Below are 20,819 nucleotides of genomic sequence, written 5' to 3'. Positions count from 1 at the left end.
GTCATTAATAAAAATTACAAATAGCAGAGGACCCAGAACTGATCCCTGCGGAACTCCACTTGTAACTGGGCTCCAGGCTGAATATTTACCATCTACCACCACTCTCTGCCTTCGACCGGTTAGCCAGTTTTCTATCCAATTGGCCATATTTCCCTCTATCCCATGCCTCCTGACTTTCCGCATAAGCCTACCATGGGGAACCTTATCAAATGCCTTACTAAAATCCATGTACACTACATCCACTGCTCTACCCTCATCCACATGCTTGGTCACCTCCTCGAAGAATTCAATAAGACTTGTAAGGCAAGACCTACCCTTCACAAACCCTTGCTAAGTTGTACCAGAACAGCTACAACACTGGTCTCCAACCAACAAGGAAAATTGCCAAGATATACCCTGCACAAAAAGCAGGACAAATTTAAGGTGGCCAAATAATGTCCAATCAGACTATTCGCAAACATCAGTAAAGTGTTGGAAGGGGTCGTCACTTACAAAGAAATAACACACTCATTAACAGGGCAGCTCAGCTCCTGACCCCAGTGTAGCTTTGGCACAAATATGGATGAAAGAGCTGTACTCCAGAGATAAGATGAGATAAGATTGATATCAAAGCAGAATTTGACAGTTGATGACTGAGAAGCCCGAGCAAAACAATAAGGAATGGCAAACAAGGGAATTTTTTTTACTGCTGGTTGAAGTCATACCAATACAAAGGACAATGTTATGATTTTGGAGGTCAATACTTTCAGCCCAAGCTTATCACCACAGGTGTTCCTTAAGGTAGACTCCAAAGTTCAACCATTTTCAGCTTCTTCATCAATGGCTTTACATCTAACAAAGTCAGAGGTTTGGATGCTTGCTGAAGATTGTACTAAGTGCAGCATCATTTGCAGCAACTCAAACAATCAACTTATTCATGTCCATATACAGTAAGACCTGGGTATCATCCTGGCTTGGGCTGACAAGTGACAAATAACATTCAATCCCCACACTGTGACTTTTAAAGTAGATCAGAGACTAGAAAGTTGACATCTCTTGTCCTCTTATCTCTCCAATCTAGAACTACAACATACAAGTCAAGAGTGAATGAAATATTTTCCACTTCCCTGGATGAGTGCAGCTCCAGAAAGACTCAAGAAGTTTGACAACACCCAGGACAAAGCAGCCTATTTGAATGTCACCTCATCCACCACCTTCAACATTTACTCCTACCATCATCAATGCACAGTGGCAGCATGGTGTACCATCTACAAGTTGCACCGCAGTCACTTGTCAAGGTTCCTTCAACAACATCTTTCAAAACCCCACCTCTATGAGAAGGACAAGGGTAGCAGATGCATGAAAACAGCATCATTTCCAAGTTCACCTCTAACTCATTTCCTAGTCAGATTTAGAACGACAGTATTGTTCCTTTACTGTCACTGGGTCAAAACCTGGAACTTGCCTCCTAACAGCAACGTGGATGTACTTACAGCAAATGGACTGTACAAGTTCAAGAAAGTGGTTTGCCACCACCCAGAATCAGCTAGCCAGCAATGCCCAAATTCCATGAATGATGAATTGAAAAAAAAATTGATCTTGGCCTCAAATCTACCGACAGAAGATGCATCTGTTCATGACAACACTGGTAAGAGGGAACGTCAGCATTCCCCTCCCCTGCCCACACCATCCTCCGGAATCTACGTGTGGCGCTGTGTGCTGCAGGATCACTGCTTACAGTCTTTTTGGAAACAAAGTCTTACCTTCACAACGAAAACAGCTTAAATCATGTGTTCTGGTACTACTGGTATGCTAAATGGGATATATTTAGAACAGATCAAGCAGCTCAAAAATGGACATCCATGAGGCACAATGTACAGTTTAACTGCATTGAACCTCAATGTATAAACTTTATGGCGCAGCATGTTTCTCAGTCTACCATTACATCAAGTCAAAGAACCAACACTGGATCAATGAGAAGAGTACGAAATAATGCAAAAGCAGCACCAGACACCTAAAAACAAGTATCAATACGATGAAGCTACTACAGTGGACTATATCTATGATAAAACTGTGAAACCAACATGCAAAAGACAGAGCGAAGCAATTAAATAGACAAAGATCAGATCGATGCTCAGTAGTCCTGAAATGACAATTAAAAAAACCAGAAGAGGTGGCTCCAGAAGCACCCCATTCTTAAAGATGGTTAAGTCTAGCACATCAGAGCAAAACACGTGGCTGAAATCTACGTTTTTGGGGGAATTTTCTACTACAAACATGGATAAAGAGAATTGCAATAGAAAAAAAACTGGCAGGATTTAAATACAACTGCAATGTTTAGAAAATATTTAAGTATGGTTCATGGTTTTGAAGGAAACATAGCTACTGACTAAGCAGTTTTGTCAATCTATTTTCAAGTTACAAAGAACTTTTCAAAAGAAAAGTTATAAATGAAGCCTGCTTATCATCTGCTAATTATGCACTTACTTCTTAGAGTCATAGAGATGTACAGCATGGAAACAGACACTTCGGTCCAACCTGTCCACGCCAACCAGATATCCCAACCCAATCCAGTCCCACATGCCAGCACCCGGCCCATATCCCTCCAAATTCTTCCAATTCATACACCCATCCAAATGCCTCTTAAATGTTGCAGTCTCCACCACATCCTCTGGCAGCTCATTCCATACATGTACCACCCTCTGCGTGAAAAAGTTGCCTCTTTGGACTCTCTTATATCTTTCCCCTCACCCTAAACCTATGCCCTCTAGTTCTAGATCCCCCGATCCCAGGGAAAAGACTGTCTATTTATCCTATCCATGCCCCTCATAATTTTGTAAACCTCTATAAGGTCACCCCTCAGCCTCAGATGCTCCAGTGACAACAGCCCCAGCCTGTTCAGCCTCTCCCTGTAGCTCAAATTCTCCAACCCTGGCAACATCTTTGTAAATCTTTTCTGAACCCTTTCAAGTTTCACATCTTTTCGATAGAAAGGAGACCAGAATTGCACGCAACTGTCCAACAGTGGCCTAACCAATGTCCTGTACAGCCGCAACATGACCTCCCAACTCCTGTATTCAATACTCTGACCAATAAAGGAAAGCATACCAAACGCCTTCTTCACTACCCTAACTACCTGCGATGCCACTTTCAAGGAGCTATGAAACTGCACTCCAAGGTCTCTTTGTTCAGCAACACTCCCTAGGACCTTACCATTAAGTGTATAAGTCCTGCTAAGATTTGCTTTCCCAAAATGCAACACCTCGCATTTATCTGAATTAAACTCCATCTGCCACTTCTCAGCCCATTGGCCCATCTGGTCCAGATCCTGTTGTAATCTGAGGTAACCCTCTTCGCTGTCCACTAAGACATTGAAATCAAGAGCTGACTACCTTGTTCAAATCTGAACCCACATGGACTAATTCAGTTGAGATATTTTATAATAATGAAAAAGAGAAGCATTTATCAATTTAAGAGAAGGAAGTGTTCTACAACAGAGGACATATTTTGTACTCACCTGGACTTCGATTTTCTTGCACTACCACTTCTCAGAGGATCAAATGTAGAAGCATCTACTTGAAGCTCGTCTTCATCCTGCAGAGCAGCTTCTAGTGCAGCCTGTACCTTTGGAGCAATGGCTGGCCCTTCATAGTCCCGAGTTGTTCGACTGGGCATGTCTAATTCTAATAGCAAGATGTTTTCAGCCTGCAAATTAATATACATAAAAACTTAGAATTAATAAGCCAGTCATACACCAAGATTATTGCAACAGAATAAACAAAGATAAACTTCATTTCGAAATAGTAGTGATTGGCACAAATCCACTTTGGAAGTTAAAAATACTTCTTAGTTGTGAATAACCAATATTTTAGCAGCACAGTCCATAAAAGGGAGCTATAATTTACACACAGTCTCCTTTACTCACTCTGTATCGGGGATCTGATCTTGATAGCAAAGCCATTTTTGCATAGCTACTAAGTGGTCTCTTGTATCCGATTGCTGATACAGGTCGCTTCATCATCTGCTGATTGCTAAGTATAAAATGAAAAATATTCAAAAATTAACATAGGTTTTATATACTTCATTATATTTCCATTCAATCTTTATTTAATAAAACTGGTGTGCTTCTTGTGGCATTCCTTAGTTAATCCAGATTTGTTGTTTCCTAATAATAAAACGGTTCATACCACCAAGACCACCAATTACAGTGGTCAAGTCAATTCCCATCGTGATGAAGTGAACTGTTTCTCAAAAAGTGGTGTTTATTTAGACAACATGGATACATAGCTGTTTAACTCCTTATCATTTTGAAAGTTGAAAATCTAAAGCAATACGTAAAAAGCACCAGTCATGGTTTACAGAGAAGAATATTAGCAGCCGTTGGGGCTAGAACTGGCATGGAATTCATGCTGGTGACCCTTTCTGGAACAAGTCAATTGAAATGCAATCTGGTACTACTATGAAATGGGAAATATGCAATTAGTTTTGTTTAATATGCTTTGAACCTCAGAAACTTTATCAAGCATTAAATGAGAAATATGGAAACAGGAATTACAGTTGGAAAAGCTGAAACAACAGTTTCACCAATAAGGTGACAATTATCAAACAAAAGCTTGATAGTTCCATAATATGATCTGTTGTAAAAACTTTTAATGTATAGATGCCACAAATCTTTGACTCTAACAATGCTGCTTGAATCTGATTGCAATTTCTTCTGAATTTCTGTCTTGTATCTAAACAGCTATCATTACCTAACATTAGCTCTATCCACACACAACTTTGGAAAATGTTAGCTAGCTCTGGGTAGAAGTATAAATACTCATTTAATGTTGCCATACTACCAAGCACTCTCTATGGAAAATGATACGACAGGTGATCCATCTATAGATATTTCTAAATTCAACATGTCCAGGCAAGTTATGACACACCTCTGGAGTAGATGGGACTTCAAGCAGAGTCTCCTAGCTCAGGGGTAGGGACACTATCACTATGTCACAAGAACTGTAGAATCAATTATATTTTAATTAATAATGATTTGTAGGTGGTAGACAATACTTACACATATCATCCCTACCTCAGAGTGATGGCTGTTATGGTGCAGTGGTAGTGTCCCAAACACTGAACCAAGAGACCAGTTAAGTTCTACCTACTTCACTGTAAAAACATAGTCAAGAATGTGATTTGAAAAATATCTTGTTGGACTTCAGCCAGACTACTGTGTACACTAGGGGATGACACATAATAAGGAAGATGTGAATACACTGGTAACACTACAGAAGTGATTTACTAGAATAGTTCCTGGTATGAGAAACTTCAGCTATGAGGATAGATTGAAGAAGTTGGGACTGTTCTCCATGGAGAGAAGGTGGCCGAGTGGAGCTCTGATTGAGGTTTTCAAAACCTTGGACAGAATAAACAGACTGGAGCTGTTTCTGTTTTTTAAAAATTCATTCACAAGACGAGGGCGTCGCTGGCTACGCCAGCATTTATTACCCATTGGAGGTCACATGTGGGTCACAGCAGGTAAGATTGGCGGTTTGCTTTGCTAAAGGACACTAGTGAACCAGTTGGTTTTTGAGACAATCAACAATCACGGCCATCATTAGAGTCTTAATTCCAGATTTTTTTATTAATTTCAAATTCCACCATCTGTTGTGGTAGGATTCAAACCTGGGCCCCAGATCATTACCTGAGTCTCTGGATTTAGAGTCCAGAGTTAATAACACTCGGCCATTGTGTCTCCCTGTTGTAACAAACTGGCTCATTATCCATACTATTTAATTGCTTTCACCACTCTTCCTTTGGAAACCTTCAAAATGCCATGCATACCTTCATGGAATCAGAAACCTGAACACCAAAGATTACTGATCATCTTGCCTCTGTTGTGCATCTGGGAAGTAAGCGTATCCCAGGCATAAAACAGATTAAAATCAGTCTAAATGGCATTTTATTTAATGCAGTAAAAATTTAGCGAATTTTCTACAAAATAAAGGCACTTAATATTTAAGTACAGAGAAACCTCCATTTTGCAACATTGTATTATCCGAATATTGGATTATCCGGCAAGGTCGCAAGGTCTCGATGCTTGGCTAAACTATGTTATTCGGCATTCGATTATCTGAAATTTGACCAACCGAACGAAATAACCCCCGCCTGTGTCCTTCGGATAATCGAGGTTCTTCTGTACTCCTAATAGTACTTTTAATAAACACACAAGATGGTGCAATACGATGACTGAGCTGGCATCATGTAAAACTGCAAGTGTGACATCTGTACCAAAGTATCAAGGATAAAGAGATGTTTTTCCGTGATCTAAGTCAATGTGCTGTATATGAGGGACTGAGTATTAGGCGAGGACACTATGTGAGAAAGAGGACAGCAGGCAAGAAGTGCAATGATTGATGTATCATCAGAGTTTGCTGTTACTTTTGAAACTGATGCAGGACAACATAGATGAAAGTTTAAAAATGAAAATGACATCAGCATAGCACCAATAAGCAATGCACAATTTAACCACACAGATAATGACAGTGAAACGACAGGAGTAATGAATAATTCCTCTGCCTCGGTATACACTACTGAAACTGAAAGGGACAATACTAGTTAAGAAAGATAGAGCAAAATATAGGGAGCCGTTTAAGATTTGCTCCATTACTCATGCACTTAGCACAGATGTATTTAGCGGTAAGATAATTACTTGACAGAGGAAGGAACATAATTAATATAAGTTAGCTGGAGAAGGTGGGAGGAGATTCAAGGCAGCATAAACATTTAGCTCGTTTGATAATTTCTACAAAAACCTAAATATAAATACGATACCACACCCTTCAATGCGTGTAATGGGTTGGGTCTTCCACTGGTCCTCTTCATCATCAAAACAAGCTCTGTTCATTATTTTATTCTTTTCTTCCAAAGGAATGAAGTTCTCAATTACAAGGTGCCTTAAAATAATCAGAAATATGTTGTTCAGATACAAGTGAAAGATAAATTTCAAGAAAACAAATTAAATGGATGTTCACTTTCAGTATGCATGAATAATATTATAAATTTATGCCCAGCTGTGTTAGCCAAGTCGTTCTCATTAAGGTTTTATTATAAAGCAATAGACGACAATAAACATGACTTTTGTTGGGGTAGAAGGCTATTGGTGGTCAAAAGAAATCACTGAATAACAACAAAAAATTTTTTTGTGATTTGCTTCTCTTTTACTTTAATCCAACATTATTTGGCAGATAATCTACTCCACAAAACTCTTTGTTCATTAAGTTCTGAAAAGCTTTCTTCCAGTTCTTTTTTGAAAAGATGCTACCTGGATTTTGATCTTTATACCATGAAGTATAATCTGTCTGGATCAATGTCAAATTCTATCATCAATTGAAACATTTCAACAAGTCACTACTTTTCAAAGAAAACATCAAGATTTCTTGAACTGTTCTTTTAATTTAGAAGTTAATGTTCCACACTAGTGAAATAATTCACTTTTTGTAGAAAAATTAAAGAAGCAAACTCATGTTAAACAACAGATGACTTACTGGAAGAATTTTAAAATAAATGATTGTTGGAGAAGGGAATTTAAGCATTACATACTTCAGCTTGAGATATCACTTTCTGATACCAGTACGTACTTTAGCTTGAGATCCCTGGTTAGTTCATTCTGTGTTTGTTCCAGCTCTTGTCGTTCTTTGATGTGTTCCTCTTGCAGATCATGTATCTCAGCTTTTACTGCTTGGAGCTTAGCAAATAACTAACCAAAGAAATTGTTCAAATTACACAATAAGAATAAAATGTTAATCACTCCTCTTGTTCACTAGTCACTTGAGAGAAGCATTATCTTTTAAAATAGCTAAAACTTTCTGACCAAAAAATATTACACCATATTACAGTTCATCCAATTGAAAGCAGCAGCTGCTAAATTAAATTGTGACTAAAATATCTATTCGAACATAATGTCTTCAGATTCACAGGAAGAGATGAGAACCAATTATAAGTTTCTACATCTTTTAACATGAATCACGATAGCGTCGGAGGCTGAGGGGTGACCTTATACAGGTTTACAAAATTATGAGGGGCATGGATAGGATAAATAGGCAAAGACTTTTTCCTGGGGTGGGGGAGTCCAGAACTGGAGGGCATAGGTTTAGGGTGAGAGGGAAAAGATATGAAAGAGACCTAAGGGGAAACTTTCTCACGCAGAGGGTTGTATGTGTATGGAATGAGCTAGCAGAGGAAGTGGTGGAGGCTGGTACAATTGCAACATTTAAAAGGCATTTGGATGGGCATGTGAATAGGGAGGGTTTAAGAGGGATATGGGCAGGGTGCTGGCATGCGGGACTAGTCTGGGTTGGGATATCTGGTTGGCATTGACATGTTGGACGAAGGGTCTGTTTTCGTGCTGTACATCTCTAAGATTCTAAGATGCTTCATAAGCTTAGAGAACATTTAGCAAATCAAAACCGGTGTGCATGATAACAAAGCTAGTTATTGTTCAGTGTGCTCAGTTGTTTTATGTCAAAAATACAAATGCTACACATTTGATTAACACGATGGCATTGAATTCAATTTCTAAATATAACATTAAGTGTTATCATAAGAAAATATTTACTATAATGAACAGTTTTAATAGTGAAATAAATTGGCTTATCAAGTAAAAACATCTATAAATGTTACAAAGTATCTAATTTTTAATTTGTGTATAGATTAGAAATATGCACTATAAACAGAGTCAAGGTTGTTTTGTTTTTATATTATTATTAAAACTGGTTTTCAAATTTGCATGTGGAGTTAAAAAGTAGAAAAGGTGATTATGCTAACTGAGGCTTCAACCAACTCCTTGTTGATCCCCCACCCCTATCCTGGCCCCTTGGCTCTCTTCCTCTTCCCTTCTCACTCGGGGGACTTGGTTCCCCTCCCATAAACCCTCTCCCCAACACTGAATGCACACTTCCCTGCACATGCACAGCTGCCCACAATTTTTGGTGTCAACAAATACTGTACTGCCTAAACCAAATATATAGATTGAGCATGGTATGGCAGATGGATATGAATTAATTTTTCATTGGAAAGAAACACGATAGCAAATGTGCATGGTGGCTCAGTGGTTAGCACTGCTGTTTCACAGCACCAGGGACCCGGGTTCAATTCCAGACTCGGGCGACTATCTGTGTGGAGTTTGCATATTCTTCCCGTGTCTGCATGGGTTTCCTCCGGGTGCTCCGGTTTCCTCCCACAATCCAAAGATGTGCTGGTCAGGTGAATTGGCCATGCTAAATTGCCCATAGTGTTAGGTGTATTCATCGGTGTAAATTTAGGGTATGGGAATGGGTCTAGGTGGGTTACTCTTCAGAGGGTCGGTGTGGACTTGCAGGGCCAAAGGGCCTGCTTCCATACTGCAGGGAATCTAATCTAACCTAATAAGAAGTACATCACATTAAATAATTTTAATTCAAATCAAAAGGCAGATTAAAAAAGGAAAATCATTTGGAAGTAATCAGCCATCTCTATTGTGACAATACATAATCAATATGAAATAGTCATCAATGAACACATTACTGAGCTACATTGCAATATAAACCAAATTAACATTGCATACGTTAATTGGATACTAATTTTGAAGTATATACACTTTTTGCCATCCTAACCCGACGTTTTATACTGATACACAAGAAACAGTTCACATAGGAGTGATCAAGATGATTCTCAGATTTGAAGAGTAGTTCAAATGATTAAAGTATGTAATGAAAGCAAAAGCTTAGACAAAATTAGTTAGATGTATTTGCAGGACCATACACTGTAAAATAGTATTTTGATCCCCTTGACTTTTGTATAGTGATGGGCAAGTCACCACATTTGTGATACAAGCTGGATGGACATGCAGACCTTTTCCTGTCCATCTTTTATCCCGTGCTCACATGTTCTGGATCTGGTCATAGATGTTGCACGGATTCAACATACTGAATACTAGAATGGCTTCAAATAAGCAAGTTGCTCAATTTGAAAGATAAGCACAGGCATAGAAAACACAAGTATAAAATTTGCAGTTGCAAGTAAGGTTGTGCAATGGGGGAAAACATATTGCCTGCCCACAGAATAATGGAGGGGAAAGCAGAGTGGTGGAAAGCTAACATTTGGAGTCGATTGAAACCTTAAAAAGGGAGTTTGATTATTGACTGGAGAACAGAATTGGGGATCATAACGATAATCACAACTGTACTTGGGTCCTTTTTAACCAAAGGTTGGGGAAGGAGTCTGATGCTCAGTAAAGTAGGTGGGATAGGAATATAGGCAATGCCATGTTCATAAAGCTATTTGGTTAGTGATTTTTTTTCCTTTCACAACCTCATTCTTATCAAACCTTATGAACTTATAAATGTAGTCAACATTTTTTTTTAAAATAGATATTTTTATTGAAAAAGATTTTTTTACAAAATTACAAAAATAATACAAACTAGCATATTTCACTTTACAATATAATAACACCAATATGAAATTTAAAAAAACTACTAATCTATTCTACAAACAATCAAAGCATAAAATAAGATATCATACATTACTAACAATAAACAAATAAGTAAATAAATAACTAAATACATACTCAAAATAGATTTATATCAAGTCATAACAAAACCCGTATTTATACAAGATTCCTCCTCCCAGGGGCCCCTGAACCAGCCAGAACCATTACCACAGCTAAACAAAGGCCCTGGACAATATGGTCGAAATACCTGTGTCAGTATAGTTCAAAAAGGGCTGCTATGTTCCATAAAATAATTCCATTTTTTGGTGCACCATATTCATAAGGAAGTCAAGGTGGATATATTCCATGACTAACCAGTACCAGTTTGAAAATCCTGGGGGACCTTCAGATACCTAATTCACTAAAACATTTTTCCTTGCACAAAAGGAAAGGCTAGAGAAAAATTCCTCCCGTATACATCCAAAGAGGGGAAATTTGGGGACCCCAAGTATAGGGACACTGGGTCCAATCCAATCTTTGTACCCACAATATTTGTCAAGGCATTCGCTACTCTGTCCCAAAACTAACGGATCTTATAGCAATTCCACAGACAATGCGTAAGAGTACCAACTTTGATTATGCATTTAGGACACATCAGAGATGCTCCTGCCTTGAACTTTCGTTCAGGTATCTTGTGAGCCCTGTGAAGTATCTTCAATTGAGTAGCCAGAATTCTGTTACAGATAGAGATCTTCCCAGCATTTTCCCAGGCGTCCTCCCACATTTCTCAGGAGATTTCCAACCCTAATTCTTGCCTCCAGGTTTTATATAAACATTCCATGTCCTTCGATACCTTCTTGGTGGTAGAGAGTACTGACCCAGGGCGGACCCATTGGCCGAAGCACTCTCCTTTCCCTATCCGATTTAGGAGGATTGATTATCAGTATGGTCTTCTTTTGTATAAAGTCTCGTATTTGAAAATACTGAAAGAGGTCCCTGCTGGGTAGCTCAAACTTCTGGCACAGTTGCTCGAAGGATGACCTCCCCATCAAACAGATCTCCTCAGCAGGAAATACCTCTGGACTCCCAGATTTTGAATATAGCATCAGTCAGCCCTGGCTGGAATCCTAATGTTCCCACTATAGGGGTATAAGTGGAGGTTTTTTGCAGGTTACCCTCATCTTGTCGCATTATCCTCCAATCTTTAATTGTATTTAATACAATAGGGTTTTTACAATAATCCGTAATAATTCTCATCTTGTCCATAAATAGTAAATTGATATGGGGACATTTTGCTTGGGAGGCCTCAATATCTAACCAAATTGATTGTGGGTCACAAGAGACCCAATCAGCTCTATAAGAGCTCAGTTGGTAACTCCTGAAATCTGGAAAGTCCAGCCCTTCCATTACTTGTGGAAGTTGCAGCTTTTCTAATTTGATAAGGGCCGTTTATGATTCCAAATAAAGGAGCCGAGCCAACAATAAAGCTTACGTAGCGCCTGTCTCAGCAGCATCAAGGGAAACATTCTCATAGGGTATAAAAGACAAAGTAAAATATTCATCTTAACTAAGGCTACTCTGCCTAACCAAGATATAGGGAGATTTTCCCAGCATTGAAGGTCTTGTCTTATTTTCTTTAATAAGTGTGTAAAATTGGCTTTATATAGCTGACCAGGTGCCAGTGATGAAAATACCTAAGTACAGAAAGCCTTGTAGCGACCACCGAAAGGGAAAACAGGATCCATCCGGAAAATTAGATATACCGACAAGACCCTCCAGTGGCATGCACTCAGATTTCATAAAATTGATTTTGTAGCCTGACAACATACCAAATAAATTGACCACTTGAATTAGGCAGGGCACAGATGTCAAAGGATCACTTAAAGAAAAGGAGGACATCATCTGCATAGAGTGTAATTTTGTGCTTGCCCGATCCAATCTCTGGAGCCATTGTGTTAGGGTCAGTTCGTATAGCTTCCGCCAGCGGCTCAATCACTAGCGTAAATAATAATGGTGAGAGAGGACATCCCTGACAACAGCCTCTGCCACCGCTAAAGCCATCTGAACGTAAGCCTTTGGTGATCACCGCTGCTTTGGGATCATTATGTAACACTGAGATCCATTTAGCAAAGACTTCTCCAAAGCTGAACTGTTCCAGTGTATAAAAGAGATATGGCCATTCTACCCTTTTGAATGCCTTCTCTGCATCAAGGGAGACAACTAAACTTGGTATCACTCCCTGCTGGCAAGCTTGTGCCATATTTAAGACTCTTCTAATGTTATTAGTTGATCTGTGACCATTTATAAGCCCGGTTTGGTCTTCTTTTATAATGAATGGTAAGACCTTCTCCAGTCTTAATACTAACATTTTTGAGAGAATTTTAAAATCCACATTTAACAAGGGTATGGGTCTATATGAGGAGCAGTCTTCTGGGGTCTTTCCCTTCTTAAGAAGGAGAGAAATATTTGCTTCTCTCAGGGAAGGTGGGAGGCAGCCCTGACTATATGAATAGTTATATATATTTATAAGTGGCCCGGCCAGTTCTCCTATAAATTCTTTATGAAACTCAGCCTGGAATCTGTCTAGTCCAGGCGCTTTGCCATTCTGAAGCTGCTTCACCGCTTCCTGTACTTCCTGGGTTGTTCAAGAACAACACCTGCTCTGAGGTTAGGCCTAGGAGGGCCAGATTTTTAAAGAAAGACTCCATCTTCCTCATTCTGTCCTCGCAGTCCTGTGACTCATACAATTCAAAATAGTACTTCCTAAAGGCTGCATTGATCTTTTTTACGATTATAAGTCAGGATACCAGTACTCTCCCTACTAGATGTAATGGCTTGGGGAGCCTTTTTCTTTCTGGCGAGATACCTTCCAGGCTTATCACCGTATTCGAATAGCTTCTGCTTCGCGAATAACATCTCCCTCTTTGCTGTTTCACTAAGTGTGGTATTCAAGGTTGCCCTAAGGGCTGTGATCCGCTGTAGTTTAGTAATGGAGGGCCTATCAACATACGCTGTCTCAGCTGCCTTTAGGCGAGCCTCGAGCAGACGCTGTTATTCTCCCTTTTGTCTTTTCCGGGTTGCAGAATATGAAACGGCCAGGCCTTGCATGTATGTCTTTGCGGTCTCCCACATCGTCGAGGGGTTACTGGCCATGTCTGAGTTGATATCCCAGAAGGTTTTAAATTCCTGCGAAAAATATTTTATGAACTTGTTATCCTTCAATAAAAAAGGGTCCATACGCCAATGTCAGGGACCTATCCCATCATCACTAGTCTTAACCTCCATATATACTGCAGCATGGTCAGAAATAGTTATATTATCTATTTTACAGGACAATATTGAGTTCAAAAGGGTCGAGGGGACAAAAAAAATATTGATTCTGGTATGGCACTTGTGTAGGTTAGAATAGAAAGTAAAGTCTCTACCCTCGGGATGGAGACACCTCCACACATCTCCCAGCCTCAACTCCCGACTCAGATCCGCCAGCTCTCTAGATCTCAAAGATATGCCAGCGGAGCTCTGAGGTATCCTGTCGCTGGGTCAATGATACAATTAAAATCTTCCCCTATGATTGTATGGCGGACCCCGAAAGCCATCAACTTAGAGAACGTTTCCATTACAAATTTAAAAGGGTGTAATGGGGGAGGGGGCAATAAAGATTCAAAATCCTGTATTCCTCTCCATATATTAGGGCTTTAATCAATATATACCGTCCTGACTCATCTTTTATCTGGCTTAGTATTTGGAAGGGAAGATTCTTCCAAATAAAAATGACTCCTCCCCTACTTTTTGAGCTGAAAGATCAAAAGAATACATGGCCAAACCCGTCCTGTTGCAGCTTCGAGTACTCCTGATTAAGTAGATGTGTCTCCTTTAAGAGAGCTACATCAACCCTTTCTTAAGGCTTGATAATATCTTTTTCCTTTTGATGGCGAGTGGCTCCCCTTGACATTCCAGGTATACCACCTAAATGAATGGCTAGCCATGATCGCCCAGGCAAGCCCGAGACCCCCCCAGGAGGAAGAACCCCACCTAAAAGATATTGAATACAGACCAGAAACAATTCACATCTAAGAAAACTTTTTAAAACAGTTAAATCAAAACTAAGAACTACTCCTACATAAAAATAACAAAGTATATTTAGAGGAGGATGTTCCCCCTTGCTCACAGGGGGCACTACTACCTTCCAATAACCCCGCCATAACCTCTCCCTGCTAGGGCCCTGCCCTTGGCCCAGGTATTACAAACTAAAATGTTAATTCCAGTATCTTATAAAACTGAAGTTAAAAGTGGACGGCCCACCCAGCACACCCCCACTATCACCTAGATATACTTAACAAAACAGCACAAGATAAAAACAAATAAGATTGCAAAATTACAATCTCAGCAAGTATTAAGCAACTAAATAAGAAAAGAAAGAAACCCCACTCAGACATCTCCCAATAATCAGATAAACCATGCGAGCTATAGATAAGAGACTGAAGAATAAATAAGGCGCGAACCCCCCAACTCCAAGGGAAGATGGAGAAAAGAAAGAGGAAGCGAGGAAGAAGGAAAGACAAAGGGGGGGAGCAAAATAAAGTCGTTGTCCATACAATTCAAGTCCCGCAGTCTATTTGAGAGCCTCCAGGAATTCTACTTTTTCCAGTGATCCAAAGTTCTACACAGATCCTCCATGACTGAAGCGCAGCGTTGCCAGATATCGCAGGGAATATCAAATATTTAAGTCTCTCAGATGCTTCTTCACCTCGTCAAATGCCCTCCTCTTGTGGACCACAACCGGAGAAAAGTCCTGAAACAATATTATCTTGGAGCCCTTGTACATCATGAGATGGGGACCCTTCCCCAAGACTCTGGAGGCCTCCAGCAGCATTTGCTTTTCCCTATAATGTTGAAGTCAGACGAGGACAGGGTGGGGGCGCTGGCCCGACCTGGGCCTGCGTACAGCAACCCGGTGGACCCACTCAACCCATACTCGGCCCGGCTCAGACTCCAATTTCAGCAGCTGTGGGAGCCATTGCTCCAGGAAATCCACAGGCTGGCCTTCCTCCTCCCATTCGGGAAGGCCCATCAACCGAATATTTTTCCGAACCGATTCTCAAGATCATCGATATGTTCCTCCAGGGTCTGGACTCGCTGATCCAGAGCCCGGACGACTCAGCAGCAGTCTTCGATGCCGCGGCCCGTTTTTCCCCCCTCCAACACGCGCCCAGAGTTTCTCGATCTCTTGGTCATTCTTCTGCAGCATGACCAAGATCGACTCCCACGTGGCCCACGTCTCCTCGATGGACGCGTCGATCTTCTCTGAGTTTAACGAACTCAGAGGTCAGGCTCGCCCCTGCAGCTAAATCTCCCCTAGGCAGTCGTGGAACTCTCTGCTGCAGACTCAGACCTGCTGGGTTGCCACCATCTTGTATCTCCAAAAGTCTTCTTAAAAGCACAACAACCACCTGCCTGTTGCGGACTACGGGAGCCTTTGCCCTTAGTCATTTTTAAAAAAGCACCAAACTGTTAAAGGGCAAAAACTATTTTAAATAATTTAACAGGTGAAGTGAGGGTGGTCACCCACTCTGCCTGAGTTTTGGGCAGAGCTCTGCAGACTCAGACCTGCTGGGTTGCCACCATCTTGTATCTCCAAAAGTCTTCTTAAAAGCACAACAACCAGTTAGGTTGCTAAAAATCGGAGGAAAGGAATGTGGTGCTACTCTTTCCACACAGATTCACATATTTAAGCAGAAAAAGATGTTTAAAATGAGAAGCTGTTGCCAGTGAGGTTTACCATATAGATTGACCATGCATCCTCTTGTTTATCAAGGGTATTTGCTGAAATGACAAAACTAGCAACACTGCCTAATTTTTTTTTGGATCAAGGAAACTTATCTCTAGCTTTGCTCACATGTTGAAGGGATAAATTGATTTGGATGTGATAAACTCAAATCTTAAATTCCATTTAGCCTGTTTGCCCAAGCAGAATCTGACAGAACACTGCTAAATACTTGAATGAATACAAGCAAAAAAGATGTTGCTGTTTGTGGAAACACTTCTGATTCCACAATTAAGTCCAGTTTCTTAGAGATTTGTGTTTCAAGGTTTTAGATTTGCTTTACTATTATTTTGTACAATTTTTTGGAAAGTAGTAAATAATGATAGAATATCAATACCCATGTTACCTTGTTAAAAATCTCACAATTGCTGAAAATGTGTTGCTGGAAAAGCGCAGATCAAGCAGCATCCAAGGAACAGGAGAATCAACGTTTCGGGCATAAGTTTATGCCCGAAACGTCGATTCTCCTGTTCCTTGGATGCTGCCTGACCTGCTGCGCTTTTCCAGCAACACATTTTCAGCTCTGATCTCCAGCATCTGCAGTCCTCATTTTCTGCTCAAAAATCTCACAATACCAGGTTATAGTCCAACAGGTTTAATTGGAAGCACACTAGCTTTTGGAGCGTCACTCCTTCATCAGGTGGTAGGAGGGCTCAATCCTAATACACAGAATTTATAGCAAAAATTTACAGTGTGATGTAACTGAAATTATACATTGAAAAACTGATTGTCTGTTAAGCCTTTCATCTGTTAGAATACCGTGATAGTTTCACTTCTTTCACGTGTAAATCACAAAACCTTTTTTTGCTCCAAATCATGTTACCTTGTTCAGCTTCTTGGTTTTGACATCCACTTCTTGCTGGAGAGAACTGTATGTCTCCTTCAGCTCCAGCGTCTCTTCATCCTGAGTTTCCATTTGCTGCTGCATCTCACGTTCCCGGCGTTTCTGAACACAGAAAACAGAAGGGAAGAAATAGGAGGAAATTACTTCAAAGTTTTTCTGAATGTTTTCACTCTTCACTTTGTACATGAATTTGAAAAAAAAAATCATTCAGACCTATAAAGCACTTGAATGCAGTGAAAAATGCCAAGCAACATTATTAAATGAAATTTGATACTAGGAAATATTATCACAGGTGATTAAAATTTTGGTCACTTATTGTTATACTCTTGGACAAAACTTCATTTCGAGGATGACATGGTGGATAAAATCTTTTAAAAACAAACTTTTGGCCCAAACACCGATTACTATTTCTCTTACACATGTATTCCGGCCATAATTATAATTAACTCCTTCATTCTCCGAGTACGTCAGTAATCGGTGGCAGCTAAGAGATTGAGCATTGATTGCTGAAGCAGGGGAGAATTTAAGAGTCAGAAACCTGATTGGGAACAGAGAGGGAGAATGGTCATTCTGGTATGATCAATCATGAGAGTGTTAACAGGCTTCAGACTAATTGCTGTGGCAATCAATTTGCTGAAGTCAATGGGTGATCTGCAGGATGATGAAAGATTGAACTGCTTTCATTATTGGTTTAAGTAGTGAAAAATTACTATTAGATTAGATTAGATTACTGACAGTGTGGAAACAGGCCCTTTGGCCCAACAAATCCACACCAACCCGCCGAAGCACAACCCACCCAGACCCACTCCCCTACATTTACCCCTTCACCTAACACTATGGGCAATTTAGCATGGCCAATTCACCTAACCTGCACATTTTTGGACTGTAGGAGGAAACCGGAGCACCCGGAGGAAACCCACGCAGACACGGGGAGAATGTGCAAACTCCACACAGTCGCCTGAGGTGGGAGTTGAACCTGGGTCTCTGGTGTAGTGGGGCAGCAGTGCTAACCACTGTGCTGCCCATAATCTTGACACCAGAGAAGGTAATTGTTTAAGCTTCCTCCAGAAAAGACTCAAGACTCAACATGATCAACGTGTGTAATAATGAGAAAAATTCATTTATTATGGTATTTCAAACTTGGTTGAAAATACTATACATGATTACTTCATATTTAGAACATTTTAATTTTATACTGATCACCTGTACAGATAGTGCAGACCGGGGTACACAAACTGTAGGTCACATCTGTGGACAAGCTACTGGTTGTAAGCACCTCCTCCTCCAAGGGAGCAATAACCACAGTGGAGGTAATTCTAGATTAGATTAGATTACATTACATTACAGTGTAGAAACAGGCCCTTCGGCCCAACAAGTCCACACCAACCCGCCGAAGCGAAACCCACCCATACCCCTACCTTTACCCCTTACCTAACACTACGGGCAATTTAGCATGGCCAATTCACCTGACCCTGCACATCTTTTGGACTGTGGGAGGAAACCGGAGCACCCGGAGGAAACCCACACAGACACGGGGAGAACGTGCAAACTCCACACAGTCAGTCGCCTGAGGCGGGAATTGAACCCGGGTCTCAGGCGCTGTGAGGCAGCAGTGCTAACCACTGTGCCACCGTGCCGCCCACAAGGTTTCATGGAACTCTTGCAAGCAATGAGTCACTTGAGTTGAACTGGCATACTCTACAGCAAAAGTGACATAATTTTTCTTTTGTTTCTTTGAGAATTTCCCACCAGCATTCATCAAGCTATTCTTAGGCATGTAAGGTCAGTGCTGAAAATGTGTTGCTGGAAAAGCGCAGCAGTGCCCCTATCAAGATCCATCACCAAATTGGATTATTTTACAAGGGTAATCTATTTTATCTATTTTAGAATTTAGATAAAATATTTCAAGGAACGATGACATCTTGACCCAACATACCCTGCTGATTCATGGTATTTGTGTTTTCTATCAAACAGTTCTAGACTGGTGAATGATGCCATCAGCACAGAATTCAATTATGGGTAAACTGAGCAAGAAATTGTAAATACTTGCTAAAATAAGGGAGTTAAGAATCTCAAGTATGGCTTGTCAAATAAAAATTATTCTTGTTCCTAATTACAAAATAATCTTGAACTCCTTACAGGAGTACCACTTCTAATTTGTAACAAGTTGTCATTTGAATCTTTGCTGAAATAAAAACAGAAAATGCTGGAAATATTTAACAGATCAGGCAGAATCTGAGGAACGAGGAAGTGATTTAACTTTTCAGGTAGGTGACTTTTCATTTGTCCTGATACTGCCTGACTTGCAGCATATTTCAAGAATTCCCTTTATTTATTTCAGATTTTTAGCATCTGTAGTATTTTCCTTTTGAAACTTTGTCTGCCTTCAGTTACCTGCTCTGCAATTTCTTGACGCCTCTGTTCCAACACCTTCTGTTGTTCGTTAGTGTGATCTACAATATTCTTGCCTCCTACAAGAAGTTTGCTTTCCATAGCCTTTTGAATGAAACAAGAAAATTATTTACCATCCAGCTTGTGTAAATATTGTGTGCAAGTATTAACCAGTCATTTCCAAAATGGACAACACCTATTAATCTATTCTTTGAAACTGAAGTCTGTGACAGTTATTAGATGATAACTAAGTAGCTTAGCATCTATTATATGATCAACTAAGTAAATACGAAGTGTGGCACTGGAAAAGCACAGCAGGTCAAGCAACATTCAAGAAGCAGGAGAATTGACATTTCGGACATCTATTCTTTGAAACTGAAGTCTGTGACAGTTATTAGATGATAACTAAGTAGCTTAGCATCTATTATATGATCAACTAAGTAAATATGAAGTGTGGCACTGGAAAAGCACAGCAGGTCAAGCAACATTCAAGCAGGAGAATTGACATTTCGGACATAAACTCTTCAACAGGAATAGAGGGGGCTGAGACATAAATAGGAAGGGAGATTGGGGCTGGGGGGAGAAGGTAGTTGGGAAGGCGATAGGTACATGCAGGTGGGGGTGATGGTGATAGGTTGGAGGAGAGGGTGGACCGGATAGGTGGGGCAATTCAAGAGGGCGGTGCTCAGTTGGAGGGTTGGATCTGGAATGAGGCGGGGAAAGGGAGATGAAGAAACTGGTGAATATCAACGTCGATGCCGTGTGGTTGGAGGGTTCCAAGGTGGAAGGAGAGGTGTTCTTCCTCCACGAATCAGGTGGCTAGGATTTGATGGTGGAGGAAGCCCAGCACTTGCATATCCTTGGTCCAGGAGGAGGGACATCCTGGAGGAAGAACGTCTCATCTTCTGCCTTGGGACCCTCCAAATCACACAGCATCAACGTCAATTTCAACAGTTTCCTCATCTCCCCCTCCCCCAACTTCATTCCAAATCCAACCCTCCAACTCGGCACTCCCCTCTTCAAATGTCCCACCTGTCTATCTTCCTTCCCACTATCCGACTTATCACCATCACCCTCCATTTGTATCTACCGATTGCGTTCTCAGCTACCTTCCCTAAGTCCCACCTCCTCTCCCCCCCCCTCCTATTTATCTCTCAGTCTCAGTCTCCCACCATCCTCCAGTCACACCCCCGGCATTCCTGATGAAGGGCTAATGAATGAAACCTCAACTCTCCTGCTCCTCGGATGCTGCCTGACCTGCTGTGCTTTTCCAATGCCACACTTCTCAACTCTGATCTCCAGCATTGGCAGTCCTCACTTTCTCCCAA

The 20,819-nt window shown here is 40.6% G+C and overlaps 1 protein-coding gene across 2 annotated transcripts in view; it reads right to left on the bottom strand.

Moving 5' to 3' along the window:
* kif3b (kinesin family member 3B) overlaps positions 1-20,819 on the bottom strand; it is a 44,947-nt gene that overhangs the window by 5,754 nt on the left and 18,374 nt on the right. For both annotated transcript variants that reach the window (XM_043710510.1, XM_043710508.1), the window contains 6 exons: positions 19,495-19,596; positions 17,080-17,202; positions 7,605-7,723; positions 6,804-6,920; positions 3,905-4,010; positions 3,497-3,684 (listed from right to left, as the gene is read on the bottom strand). In XM_043710510.1, coding sequence (XP_043566445.1) covers positions 3,497-3,684; positions 3,905-4,010; positions 6,804-6,920; positions 7,605-7,723; positions 17,080-17,202; positions 19,495-19,596 — 755 coding nt within the window. The remainder of the gene's footprint in view (positions 1-3,496; positions 3,685-3,904; positions 4,011-6,803; positions 6,921-7,604; positions 7,724-17,079; positions 17,203-19,494; positions 19,597-20,819) is intronic.

This window comes from Chiloscyllium plagiosum, chromosome 20 (genome assembly GCF_004010195.1).
Source record: "Chiloscyllium plagiosum isolate BGI_BamShark_2017 chromosome 20, ASM401019v2, whole genome shotgun sequence".
In the NCBI taxonomy this organism is placed as follows: Eukaryota; Metazoa; Chordata; class Chondrichthyes; order Orectolobiformes; family Hemiscylliidae; genus Chiloscyllium; species Chiloscyllium plagiosum.
The sequence above is the reverse complement of the archived record's forward strand: the minus strand, read 5'-3'. Positions and strand labels throughout refer to the sequence as shown.